This window comes from Fusarium redolens (genome assembly GCF_020744475.1).
Source record: "Fusarium redolens strain MPI-CAGE-AT-0023 chromosome Unknown BKA55scaffold_9, whole genome shotgun sequence".
Lineage (NCBI taxonomy): Eukaryota > Fungi > Ascomycota > Sordariomycetes > Hypocreales > Nectriaceae > Fusarium > Fusarium redolens.
This window is the reverse complement of record NW_025763672.1, coordinates 1501429-1513868: the sequence shown is the minus strand read 5'-3', so window position 1 is coordinate 1513868 and position 12440 is coordinate 1501429. Positions and strand designations below refer to the sequence as shown.

The 12440-nt window shown below is 47.9% G+C and overlaps 5 protein-coding genes across 5 annotated transcripts; 3 read left to right on the top strand and 2 right to left on the bottom strand.

Annotated features, from left to right (window-relative positions):
* Nucleotides 1–646: 646 nt before the first annotated feature.
* On the bottom strand, nt 647–1872 carry BKA55DRAFT_691120 (uncharacterized protein; the record flags this gene model as incomplete). The annotated part of the gene is made up of 3 exons (XM_046199616.1): nt 647–887; nt 1025–1704; nt 1759–1872. 3 exons carry the CDS (start codon nt 1870–1872, stop codon nt 647–649), a joined length of 1035 nt encoding a protein of 344 aa, XP_046048805.1.
* A 678-nt stretch (nt 1873–2550) lies between these two features.
* On the top strand, nt 2551–4327 carry BKA55DRAFT_570676 (major facilitator superfamily domain-containing protein). Its single transcript, XM_046193014.1, has one exon. It carries the CDS (start codon nt 2687–2689, stop codon nt 4319–4321), a length of 1635 nt encoding a protein of 544 aa, XP_046048804.1. The 5' UTR covers nt 2551–2686; the 3' UTR covers nt 4322–4327.
* A 44-nt stretch (nt 4328–4371) lies between these two features.
* BKA55DRAFT_691118 (uncharacterized protein) lies at nt 4372–5037 on the bottom strand (the record flags this gene model as incomplete). The annotated part of the gene is made up of 3 exons (XM_046199615.1): nt 4372–4444; nt 4496–4851; nt 4924–5037. The coding sequence occupies 3 exons, from the start codon at nt 5035–5037 to the stop codon at nt 4372–4374; spliced, it is 543 nt and encodes a 180-aa protein (XP_046048803.1).
* Nucleotides 5038–6054: 1017 nt separating this feature from the next.
* On the top strand, nt 6055–8305 carry BKA55DRAFT_691117 (adaptin N terminal region-domain-containing protein; the record flags this gene model as incomplete). The annotated part of the gene is made up of 4 exons (XM_046199614.1): nt 6055–6245; nt 6294–6369; nt 6417–6781; nt 6835–8305. 4 exons carry the CDS (start codon nt 6055–6057, stop codon nt 8303–8305), a joined length of 2103 nt encoding a protein of 700 aa, XP_046048802.1.
* A 2632-nt stretch (nt 8306–10937) lies between these two features.
* BKA55DRAFT_393547 (ubiquitin-related domain-containing protein) lies at nt 10938–12179 on the top strand. The gene is made up of 2 exons (XM_046186024.1): nt 10938–11713; nt 11770–12179. Exons 1-2 carry the CDS (start codon nt 11086–11088, stop codon nt 11925–11927), a joined length of 786 nt encoding a protein of 261 aa, XP_046048801.1. The 5' UTR covers nt 10938–11085; the 3' UTR covers nt 11928–12179.
* Nucleotides 12180–12440: the final 261 nt, after the last annotated feature.

Genomic DNA, 12440 nt, shown 5'->3' with positions numbered 1-12440 from the left:
AGACAAGGCCAACTGATCCAGCGAGGAAAGAGGCGTAATTTGAATCTGAGATACTGTAGGAAGATTGCCGGTGTGAGATGAAATCTTCTGATTTCACAGGGTTTGCCAAGTCGATATTATGCAGAGTACCATTCAAGTACAACGGCCGATAACTTGAGATCGATACATCGAAGAAACACCTCTCATTATCATGAGATCGAAACATGACTTTCGCCTCTGATCAGCCATACAAATGTTTGTTTTCGGGTCCTTGCTTATAAAAGGGGGCTGTCATTAACGGGTACATCAAAGTACACCGGTTTCCGACTTACATGCTAACACACCTCCTTTATGTGGTATGGCCATCCTTTTTACTGATGCATCCAGTGGCAATCCCGTGGCCTCACTTTTCCAAGTGATGATCAATGCTGTTTGAAATGAGGATGGGTCCCAACTCAAAGTGGTGTTTGTCTTCAGGCCATACATTTCATTTTAGTTCCTTGGACACTATGAAGATGAACGTGTAACAAGGCACATATATGTGCTCCATCTTTAACTGTCTGTTTAGTATATAGCATAGAGATGTAGTTGGTTGCGGCTCCCACATCCTCCCAGCTATTAATGCCTAGCTGTCTGTATCTGCACACCCTTTTATTCGTTTGACAACCTAAAACACCAGATCCCAAAGCACAAGGAAAGCGCAGAGTCCACTCGCTGCAAAGAACGTATACTTTGCTGGACTTGCGCGCTGTGTCGCTTTTTTAAGTTCCTTATTGCCACCGCCCACGTTTTCCGTAGTTGCAAATGAGTCTGCTACGAGCTGATCTATATGCGCTGACTGTGTGGCGAGGTTGTTTACGAGAAGCGACTGCAGCTCAGCTATTTCTAGTAACGACTTCTCAGCAGTTCTGTCATACGAGTGTTAGCTCATATGCTCAAACAAACTTCCTTTCCCCATGGGGTGGCGCTTGCGCTTGGTACTCTAGCGCAGATACAACCAAGCAAGGGTGTGCCGATGGAGATCGAGAGGACACATGACACGTACCTGACTTTGTCCAAACTATTCTCGAAATGCTTCATCATGTCTTGGTTCCCTTGCTCAAACATCTGGATCTGTTCCTCTGTCAACCCCTGGCTCGGGAACTGACCGTCTTCGGACATAGGGATCGGTGCAGCAGGGGCTGTTTGGGAGTTTCGTGGGGCAGATGGAGGAAATTCCGCAAAGTCTCCAGCGATGGTGGCCCCGGATCTTGAAAGCATGCTGCGATTCTTTTCCAGCTCTCGCTTTAGACGTGTTTCCATCATTTCTTGTTGCGTTCGACAGCATAACTCGAGTCGTTGTCGTAAAAACCAGAGAATACTATCTCGGTGAATTCCCAAATCTCGTGCCTTGGCTTCAGCTTCTGCATGCTCCTCTGTTTTGCTACTGATGATACCACCTGAAGCCCATGCTCCAAACGCTCCTAGGCCTCCGTATTTCTTTCGGATTATAGCTGATTCCGTCTCACGTCGTAACTGTTCAGCCTCGTCGAGAGCACGAATGCCAGCATTCAACTCCCGAATCATCTGTTTCGCATTGGCGTCGACTTCTTCTCGGTCTCGATCTGTAAGTACACGTGTTTGTTCTTTTGCGACTCGGTTATGTGTCTTTCGTGGCTGCGCAGTCGATAAATAAGCCTGTCGAACATTTTGAAGCTCTCGATGTAGGCTGGTGATATGCGAATTCTAGAGATACTAATCAGCTGGGGGGGTCAGATCAAATAGAGGCGCACGGCTTACAATCCTATATGCCTCCTTCAAGAAACCATCGATGGCATCTAAGGTGACACGTTTTCTTGTTTCCGGCGCATTTCGTTCCCGCAGGAGCTCATTGAAAGTGACCGTGACATTCATGGCGTGTACTCCGAATTAGTCCAGGACGAACACTTTCACTGAATGGACAAGCTGTTTGTGAATTCGAGGTCCCCAACTTGTGTTGTTAAGGACCAAAGGGTTCGAGGCTTTGACTGAGTATTTGAATTCAAGCTCTCTCATCGATGAGGGTCCAGGGTTGTAGACACCATGGCTGCATTGGTATGAAGCTCTGACGCATTTCGAACAAGCTCCATGTGGCTTAGTCATCGAGCTCAAGCTTGAATGCCGAACAAACCAAGCTTCACTTGTGATGCAGCCTCTTTACTAGTTTGTAATGATTTGCAATCACTCGAAACTAATACGGACCCTCTAATCCTCCACTCTTCGAAATCTTTTATTATAAAGATCATCTTTCAACTTCCACATATTCAAGGTCCTCAACGAGCTAATCAGGTTGACCCGATTCAATCTACCGGAAGACTGGATGGTATTGCAGAATTATGAAAGTTTCTCAGCCATCTATGAGAGCCCTGAGGATTCTTTTCATTAACACTTTCCTTAATCTAACGGCCAGACCGACGAAAAATGAGTATGAGACTCAAAATATCTTCAGGAGGCGGATCGGAGCGGAGCTCGGCATAAAGTGGAGACACGCCGGGACCGTGAACCCAACTTCGGCCGGTTGGTTACGGAAATAGAAGCCAAGACAACCGGAAATAAATATTCTATCACCAATGGAGAATGTTCTCCGATCGCGGGCAAATTGTTAGGTAGTATTAAAAGGCTTGTCTACCAGTTCTCGGCGACTGCCTCATCATGATTGTTGTATATTCTATCCTTTTGTTCAGCAAAGATGAACGAGAAAAGCCAAAACCAGCGTTCTCCCAACACCGAAAACCCTCCGAGACTTGACCATGACGATATCAGCATACAGAGCACTGAGTCGGAGACTCTTGAGGGCCTCGACAACAATAATACCGAGAAACTTGGCAGACCGCCAAATAATGTATCAACAACTCAAGCTGACGAGACGATAATGGGCGACCCCGAGAGCATGACTAGAGTCTCAAGTGGTCCAGCATACAGCGTTTTCTCAAAGAACACAAAAAGATGGATCTTAGCTTTGGTCACAGCAGCCAGCTTCGTCTCTCCTATGACGGCCAACATATACTTCCCCGCAATACCCCCAATAGCCGAAGATTTGAACATCTCTGTATCACTTGTCAACCTCACGTTGACATCTTACATGATATTTCAGGGGCTATCTCCAACCATATTTGGCGACTTCGGTGATATGGCCGGGCGTCGACCCGCCTATATACTGGCCTTCTTGATTTATATATGTGCAAACATTGGTTTGGCTCTGCAACGTAACTTTGTTGCGCTCCTGATCCTTCGTTGTGTTCAAAGTGCGGGCAGCAGTGGAACTTTGGCCCTTGGTTTTGCTGTGGTAGCAGACATATCCTCAACAGCTGAAAGAGGAAAGTATATGGGCATTGTTGGAGCCGGAATCAATGTTGGGCCTGCTCTTGGGCCAGTCTTGGGTGGTATTTTGAGTCAGTACCTTGGATGGCCTGCTATCTTCTGGTTTTGTGCCATATTCTCTGGTGTCTGGATGATCCCTTTTATCCTCTCCGCCCCCGAGACGTGCCGTAAAGTTGTCGGCAATGGTTCAATAGCACCACCGAAATGGAACAGGTCACTACTTGATCTTTACAGCCACCGAGGAGATCTTACAAACCAGAATATTCCGAGGCAAAAGTTGAAGTTTCCCAACCCATTGAAGACGCTGTACATCGTCTTCGAGAAAGAAATGGCCATTATCTTATGTATCAATGCCATCATCTACCTTGCTTTCATTTTAGTGGCAGCCACTCTATCAACACTCTTCAAAGAGACGTACGGCTATAACGATCTTCAGGTTGGTCTCTGCTATCTGCCTTACGGGTTTGGCTGTGCTTTGGCCGTTGTTGGTCAAGGTTATGTCTTGGACTGGAATTATCGACGAATCGCAAAGAAGATTGGGTTTACTATCAACCGTAAGCGGGGAGATGATCTGGGCAAGTTTCCAATCGAGACTGCGCGGATTCAGCCCGTATACCCAACACTCCTCGCCGGTATCGCGACACTTATAGGGTATGGATGGGCTCTGCAAGTTGAAACTTCAGTTGCTGTCCCATTGGTCCTTGTCTTCCTTATCGGCATGTTCGTCCCAACCTCGTTCAGTGTTCTCAACACCCTTATTGTTGATCTTAACCCCCATGCTCCAGCTACAGCAACTGCCGCTAATAACCTCGTGCGATGTATGTTTGGAGCTGCAGCAACAGCGGCCATTGACCACATGATTGAAGGAATGGGTAGAGGGTGGTGCTTCACATTTCTTGCTTTACTGAACTTGGCCATGATCCCAGCTTTGAGACTTGTTGACAAGAGAGGCATGCGATGGAGGGCAGCCAAGGCAAAGAGAGAGGTAATGAATGCGACATAACTATGCAAGTCCAATTAATTATCTAGTCATTTATCGTATCAATAGACATGTTATAAAGCTGCCACAGCGAACTCAAGAGGCTCTCTTTGCGCCTCCCACATCAGCCAGTCAGATCGTGTTGTTCTAAACAGTGTCAGTGGTGTAAAAGTGAGGCATACGGAGATAAATCCTTACGGTAATAGACCCATAGCATTGATCTTCCAAATTCCAACACCAAGCGCAACAAGCTGGCATACCACATACACAAACTTGACCTGTAACAATTGGGAGGACAGAGACTCTGACTGGAAGCGTTCGAAGGCCTGGTTCGTGTTCATCAAGCCCATCAAAGGGTTCTTGAATGCCATAAAGACCATCATGATACTGAAGATCTGGAGGGAGTTGCCCGACATGTACATCATGATGGCGGTCATGGGAAGACCTTTAACAGGAGCCAGCGCGACTTCCCAGGCCTTCTTGAGCTTCAAGGTTTCCATCTCGGCGGTAGTCGGGGGCTTGCGGGGCTGAACTTTGACAGCATCCTTGTTCTTCTGTTTGTTGTGTTAGTCTTTTATTGTTAATGATCGTGCAATAGAGAATGCGCGTGCCTTGGAGTTGGTGACGGTTGTTCCGGAACTGAAACCAGGAGGGTCCTGAACGCCAGATTGCTTGGACTTGGCAGCGGGAGGGCTCTCGAGTTGAGAGACCCAGATAGGGGAGGCAGATGGGCCGGCCATGATTTAGCGCTATGCTGTCGAAGCTTGCTGATAGAGATTGAGGGTATCGGATTGAGGTTCGTGAGCAAGGCTGTTTAATGGTTGATGTTGAAAGCTCGTGGAGGCAACGTTGACGTGGATTGACTGGGCTAAGTTGATGACTGTAGTCCACCCATGTGGCATTCGACGTGTGGCGTAGCTGTGGCAGCTGCAATTTCGGCTTAATTGCAACCCACTATCTTATCAGTACCTATTTGGCTTACATTACTCGAGTCTAGTGATCCCCTTTCCCAACTCCGACGCCGCCGATTCAAGACGCGAACTTTCAAAATACGGTCACGATAGACGTCGCAAACAAAAGTTGAGGAAACCAGTGCTTCCTCTGCTTGCTCGAGTCCAAAGAAGCCCCGTAACGATAACCCACGATCGAGAAGCAACATCACAGCGCCTTGCAACCGTTGGCATCTGGCGCACATGTGATCATCCCCTCCTATCTGCCATCCACCATCCACCCTCTACGACTTTCTTTGCGCTGGGCAGCGCATCCCCGCCCAATTAGGTTGTGAATATTGAAAAAACGGCTGAAAATACTGGGAAGAAATCAAAGTGAGGGGCTGTCAGGTATAGGGCGACTATTCCACATTCAACGTTACCGAAACCCAGTCCCAGTCGCCGTATAGTCTTTATTTGGGATACAAGTACAACACCATGTCCAGCTCCGCCGGTGGAGGGGACTCCAAATTGTTTGCTCGAGTAAGCCTTCCCGTTTTTCTATCATGTCTCAGCCTCGTAGGACCTGAGGTCTTATAAGTCCTTGATCCTCCACTTCACTGAGGCTCGACTTTGTGTCTCCTTTCTCCCCTTCTGCTTTTGCGCAGACCTTGTTGTGCGAAAAGCCTTCGTTACATCAGATCATACTTCCTGTTCAATGTCACTATCGATACGTGGTGTCGCAGCGCCGCGAACAATGCGATGGCCGCCATGTTTCTCGCATATATACCCCCAAAGTCAATTTATGATGGCCCGAGACTAAATAATATGCAGGGCAAAGTTGCCGAGCTACGCCTCGAGCTCAACAGTGGAGGGAAAAAGGATAAGGCCTATACGGGCAAGAAGATTGCTCTCAAGAAGATTGTCGCAAATATGACCATGAGTAATAATGACATGGTTGCCCTATTCCCCGACATCATTGGATGCATGGGTATCCAGAGTTTGGAAATCAAGAAGATGTAAGCATTTTATTGCCTGGAAGTCGCTCAGAAGCTTATAAGAAATAGGTGCTTCTTGTTTCTGGTCAACTATGCCAGGATAAGGCCTGAGATTGCTGTAAAGGCAATTCCCGTATTGGAACATGTCAGTTTATCGAAGACCGCACTGGGAGTAGTACTGACAATATACAGGATATGGAAGATCACAATCCTTTGGTACGGGCACTGGCTCTCCGAACAATGTCCTACATTCATGTTAGAGAGTTTGTTGAGGCTACTGTACCAATAGTCAAGCATATGCTGAAGGATAATGATCCATATGTGCGAAAAACCGCTGCCTTCTGCGTCGCTAAGCTTTACGACCATGACCGACATATGGTGGAGAACTCAGATCTCATTGATCGTTTGAACTCTTTGTTACGGGACGACAACCCTACAGTTGTTGCGAGCGCCCTGGCTGGACTGATGGATATCTGGGAACGCAGCGATGCCATCAAACTTACCATTGACTATAGCAATGCCTCTAAGATGGTGGCTATTCTCCCTGATTGCTCCGAGTAAGATCATCCACAATACATTTGTGTAAGTGTCGCTAATCTTGTGTCAATAGATGGGGTCAGACATATATTCTAGAGGCTCTGATGTCCTATGTGCCACAAGAATCCGGAGAAGCGGTACTCCTAGCGGAACGGATATCACCACGACTGTCGCATTCTAATTCGTCGGTCGTGTTGACCTGCATTCGGGTGATTCTGTATCTGATGAATTATATCGCCGATCAGAAGCAAATCTCGGCTCTCTGCAGGAAGCTCTCACCACCCCTGGTCACACTTCTCGCCAAGGGTCCTGAGGTTCAGTACCTCGCTCTGCGAAATGCTTTGTTGATTCTCCAGCGACGACCTGAAGTGCTCCGAAACGATATCCGTGTCTTTTTCTGCAAGTACAATGATCCTATCTATGTCAAGGTCACAAAGCTAGAACTTATCTTCATGCTTGCCAACGAGGACAATATCGATGAGGTGCTGACGGAATTGCGAGAATATGCCACTGAAATTGATGTACACTTCGTGCGCAAGGCAGTGCGTGCTATCGGAAAGCTGGCAATTAAAATTGAGCCAGCTGCACGACGATGCATCAACTTGCTTCTCGAGCTTGTGGCGACCAAGATCACATATATCGTGCAGGAAGCTACGGTGGTTATCCGAAACATCTTCCGAAAGTACCCCAATCAGTATGAATCCATTATCAGCACTCTCTGCGAGCATCTGGATTCTTTGGATGAGCCGGAGGCCAAGGCAGCCATGGTTTGGGTCATTGGCCAATACGCAGATCGAATTGAGAACAGCGATGCCTTACTAGAAGACTTCCTGTACTCATTCGCAGAGGAACCTGTCGAAGTGCAGCTGGCCTTGCTCACAGCTACAGTAAAGCTGTTCATTCAGCGACCAACCAAGGGTCAAGAACTGGTCCCCAAGGTTTTGAAGTGGGCAACTGAAGAGACAGATAACCCTGATCTTCGAGACCGAGCGTATATGTACTGGCGCTTGTTGTCTACAGATATGAATGCAGCGAGGAAGATCGTAATGGGGGAGAAGCCAGCGATCACCGCCGAGTCAGAAAGACTCGATTCGACGACGCTAGAGGAAATGTGTCTAAACGTGGGAACTCTAGCCACAGTCTATTTGAAGCCGGTGCAGACCGTGTTTAGATCTGCTCGACCTCGCAAACTCCAGGACTCTCCCGCATTGCAGAAGCAAAATCTCCTTGTTGCTGCAGACAGCCAAAAGAGCATAAGCATGTTTGGCAACGCCGGAGCAGCAACGGATATTGACCCAAGGAGCCGAAACCCGACATCAGGCAATGGTCAAGGGGGCCTCGCACAAGCAGTCAACGACGCAGATGCCTACTTTTCAAGTATTGGAACGCAGCAGATGCAACCGATGCATGTTGATCAAGGGGATGATGTCTTTGGAGGAGGTAATGGCCACTCGACGGGATACGTGGTGAGCGCACATGCACCTCAGGCGGTTCTTCAACCAGCTCAGGGTGCTGGCAGCAATGGTGATTTGTTAGTGCTATGAGCGATACCTTTGTATACTAGCGATGGGAGGCATAGTCAGAAACCAAGCCCCGTTTAAGCATATCCGTATTAGGAAGGAATTTGTGATGAAACTTGTGGAAGTACAATCTGACGGTGCGTCCGGCTCCAGTATCCGTCGAAGGGTTGTATATGAAATTATTACATATTCTCATATTTAACAAGTTATGATATATGTTGAGATTTTTATGATACTCTAAGCATACTTTGACACACTCATTCGCAAAATCTTATCTCTTGGCATTGAGGCTATCTACAAATTTCTCCGTTACCCCATCTTCCTCACATTCTCGATTTGAAGGGAGGAATCTGCGGGTGACTGCTCCGGGGAACGGCGTAGACTCGATTCGGCTTGGCCCGTTAACCTTATTCCAAATGCCAATTGGGGCGAAGCACATTAGCAGAGCCTACCATTCTATCCAAAACCTCCCCCGAGAGGTCACATCTGACCAGGGGGTTTGAGGCGAAGTCTGGAGCACTTAGTCAAGTTCGCTAGATCGAGACTTGGCTGTAGGTCTGGCCTGGTCTGGTCTATAAAGACAGTGGGGAGAGACATGCCGTTGATGAGTTGTAAGGACCTTCTGAATGTATGCAAGTGGGCGAATCCGTGGTCTTCTGCGGGATATATCCGATATATCGGTGTGTGAGCGGCCGTACTAACTTAGACCGTTGGAAAGGGTGTTCCTTGTGCCTTTTTCTCGGTGGAACTTTGGGGATTCAGGAACAAGCTCCGAGGCGTCGTGAGGAGATCTTGAGGGGTGCCAGTTGAGGACCCTTAGATGTACTGAATACGCAACTATTGGCTATAGCTTATGTTGGGTTGGTTGGTAGGTAGAATACGATACGTTTCGTGTAAGTGGTTCGCTGGTTCATGAATACAGCCTAATAGTGTAAGCATGAGTGTCAAAAGAGCAATCTATCTGAGGGGACTGAGATATTATTGTAAATAAGTCGACCGTTTAGAGATAAGACGACAGATATTCATCATGTTTGTCCTAATCATGAGTAGTAACAGGCGTTATAGAGCGTTCTCCAGATTCAATAGCTTTCTCAAATACAGTGTGCCAAACAGATGACTTGCGCTGAGGTCTTCCATTCTGTTTGGTCTGGGCTAAGTCGCCTGGAAGCGGCACAGCCGGCTTCCGTAGCCGCCACCTTTCTACCTTCCAGTGGCTTTTACCTTATCAACTGGTGAAAATAAAGTCGGTACCTACATTATGGCATCTTGCTGAGGTTGCCAATGGAATGAATGAAACTTGAAATTCATTAATAAAGACTCCCAGCTCTAGAAGGGAGATGGCCGCAGCTATAGAATTCTCTTAGAATCGTCATGACATAAGTGAAATCATTCTCTAGCGTTCTACTGACTTTGTTACTGCTTATGTACCTGCCCGACTCAGATTGTGTCTCTAGAGCTACTTGGTACCTCACCTTCCGTTTTGCCAGCAAGCCTACCGAACGGAACTGAGGGTAACTAACTGCCTCGCCTCACCTCACCTCACTAGCCGTCCGTTGCGTGTGGTAGGTTCATTTAGCAAGTCACATCCTCTAACTTTGTTAATCACGAGTCTTGCTATTGTCTTCTTCACAAACAAAACAAGAACAAACAATGCTCTCATTCAGTTTGATTCATTCTTATCACTGAATAATCAATACCTCCGACTGACACAAATCGACTCGCTGAACTTTTGAGTGAGCGCCAATATCTGCCCGCCAAGTAGTTTACGGATCACGGATACAGCACTGTATTTGGTGTCGTCACCTCCGTCTGGGCTGGAACTTACCTTGTTTGGCTATCTTGGCTTTCTTATACGTACAGTACCTTACTTTCTCGCATTTAGGATTTATCGTGTATCCGGTAACCGACTTTGCCGGTACTCTCAACGGTCTCGTTATCTCTGCTATCAATTGTGTGCCTGGAATCCGGCTTCGTTGAACTGATCGACAATAACTGTCAACAAAGCGGCGCGGCCCCTTTCACTGCCGACTCGCCCTGCCTGACTTTGTCTCTCGTCATTGTCACTTTATCGTTTCCGACAATTGCAAGGGAGTCGTCTACCTAGCTCAAGCCAAGCGCCCCCTCGTTCCCCGTTCCCTGTCAGGCAAAGCGTCCAGCGACAGCGACACCACCAAAGAGAAGAGAAGTCCACTTTGTTGCACCGTCTCTCACTCCACACGGGCTCCACGCTCCAGCCGCTGGCCGCCAGGGCTCTCTTGGCTGTTTTGTTTTGCTTCGCTTGTTCACTTGCTTGCTCACTGTCTCCCCAGTAGCTTGCCTGAAGTACAGCGCTGCACCACGCAACGATTCACTGCCACTACGTACCGCAGACCCGCGTTCCTCAACTGTCTGGTTGTCGCGTTGCATTTGTATTTGCTTTATGTCTGAGCGTTTTATCTGAGTGGACGAGACTCCGGGCCATTCACTGCCCCACCCCCGGTCTTGCGGCCCCCGGCCTGGGCGATCCATCCTTAGCCATCTTCCCAGCGAACTTGACGTCTTTTACTTTTGCTCCCAAGACCTGGCCACGCTACGGATACCGACCACATTCATCCACATCTCCATTTCCATCCACTTTCGCATTCCTCATTTTCAAACGCATCTTTGATCCGGTGTCCTCAAATAATCGCAAAATCCGCAACGAATCGCATTGCTAGCGAACGAACCACTCGTTTACACCTCTTCTCCTCTCGCGTTCTTCCCTTTCTTGCGTGGCGTGACTTCAGATCACATCCTTACCGCGCCTCCATCACCCTTCACCCAGTATGTCGGCTCCAGCGGACTCCACCATGAGTGGTGGTCAGGCTGCGCCAGTTGAAACTTCACGGCTTGAACAGCCTAACGATGCGGTAGCCATGGAAAACATTGCCCAGCCCTCCGAGCAGACACCTGCCGATCACGCCCCCGAAGCCGCCGATAAAACCTTTGCAGCTGAACCAGCACCGTCTACAGCTGTGCCAACTACATCCGAGAACATCGATAACTCAGAAGCCACTGCAGCAGCCTCATCGAAGGGAAAGGAGAAGGATACAGCTCCTCCTCCACCGCCAACTAAGCAAGACTCAAATCTGGGCATTGGACCTGCTGTGGATGACATTAGAGAAATTTCAGGGGGGTCTTCCGACGGACCCGTTTGCAACATTACCCTTCTCCTTACTTCAGGAAGCCGACATCCGTACAAGATTGATGCCAAGTACTTGAGTCGGAGGAGCGTGGATATCCCAGACCAGACGGAGAGTGGCCTCCCGGATCCCTTCAGCATCAGCGTTTACACCCTCAAGGAATTAATATTGCGCGAATGGCGCAGTGATTGGGAGGCAAAACCAGCAAGTCCCAGCAGCATTAGACTCATTCACTTCGGAAAGCTTTTGGACGATAAGGAGCAATTGAAAAGTAAGGCGCAGCGTCGACCTGAGACAAGAGGATATCATTTGCTGACCACTCAATAGAGTATCAACTTTCAACCGAGAGCCCCAATGTTGTACATATGAGCATTCGGCCACAGGATCTTGATGAGGAAGAACCCAAGGCGGGAAATAAGAACCTTTCATCGAGCGGTGGTGATGGCCAACGTTCGCGGGACAGCAATTGCTGTATCATTTTATAAGTGAAGGCTACTTTTTTGACTACAGGCAACTTCCAGACTGACTGTGCTCAACGCATGCTCTCATGAGAAGAACTAAGTCCAAAGACTCTCATGCACTCAACGTTTTGAGTCGGCGGGGTCTTTTTAGCCACCGTAGTCTTCACTTTAGTTGATGAGCATTCGGGTGACACTCATTCATTCCTTATAATCTTTCCTTGGTTTATTGTATTTATCAGCAGAATCGTATGGCGATTCTGCTGTGGGAGACGGGGACACCGGAGTCTACATTGGCGTATCATCATGTATTCTGAGTTATGGGTTTGATTGTATTTTTGTCCTGTAATCTTCTTCGCTTCGGCATATTTGTCGACGTTTATCAACCACAGCGCATTCATAGCAGTATAGAAAGAATTTATGTTGCGGCTTGCCTGGTCTCACATTCTCAGTAGAAGAACCAGCATTGGTTCTCTTGGTCGTTAACTGTGTTGAGCCTGTCTAAAGTGTTGTAATTATTGTAAACAAGGATGGCTATGC

Bases quoted from the DNA above. Each gene is read 5' to 3' on its own strand.
- BKA55DRAFT_570676 (XM_046193014.1), top strand. From the start codon at position 2,687: ATGAACGAGAAAAGCCAAAACCAGCGTTCTCCCAACACCGAAAACCCT.
- BKA55DRAFT_393547 (XM_046186024.1), top strand. From the start codon at position 11,086: ATGTCGGCTCCAGCGGACTCCACCATGAGTGGTGGTCAGGCTGCGCCA. The intron at 11,714-11,769 runs GTAAGGCGCAGC...ACCACTCAATAG, and splicing joins CGATAAGGAGCAATTGAAAA to AGTATCAACTTTCAACCGAG.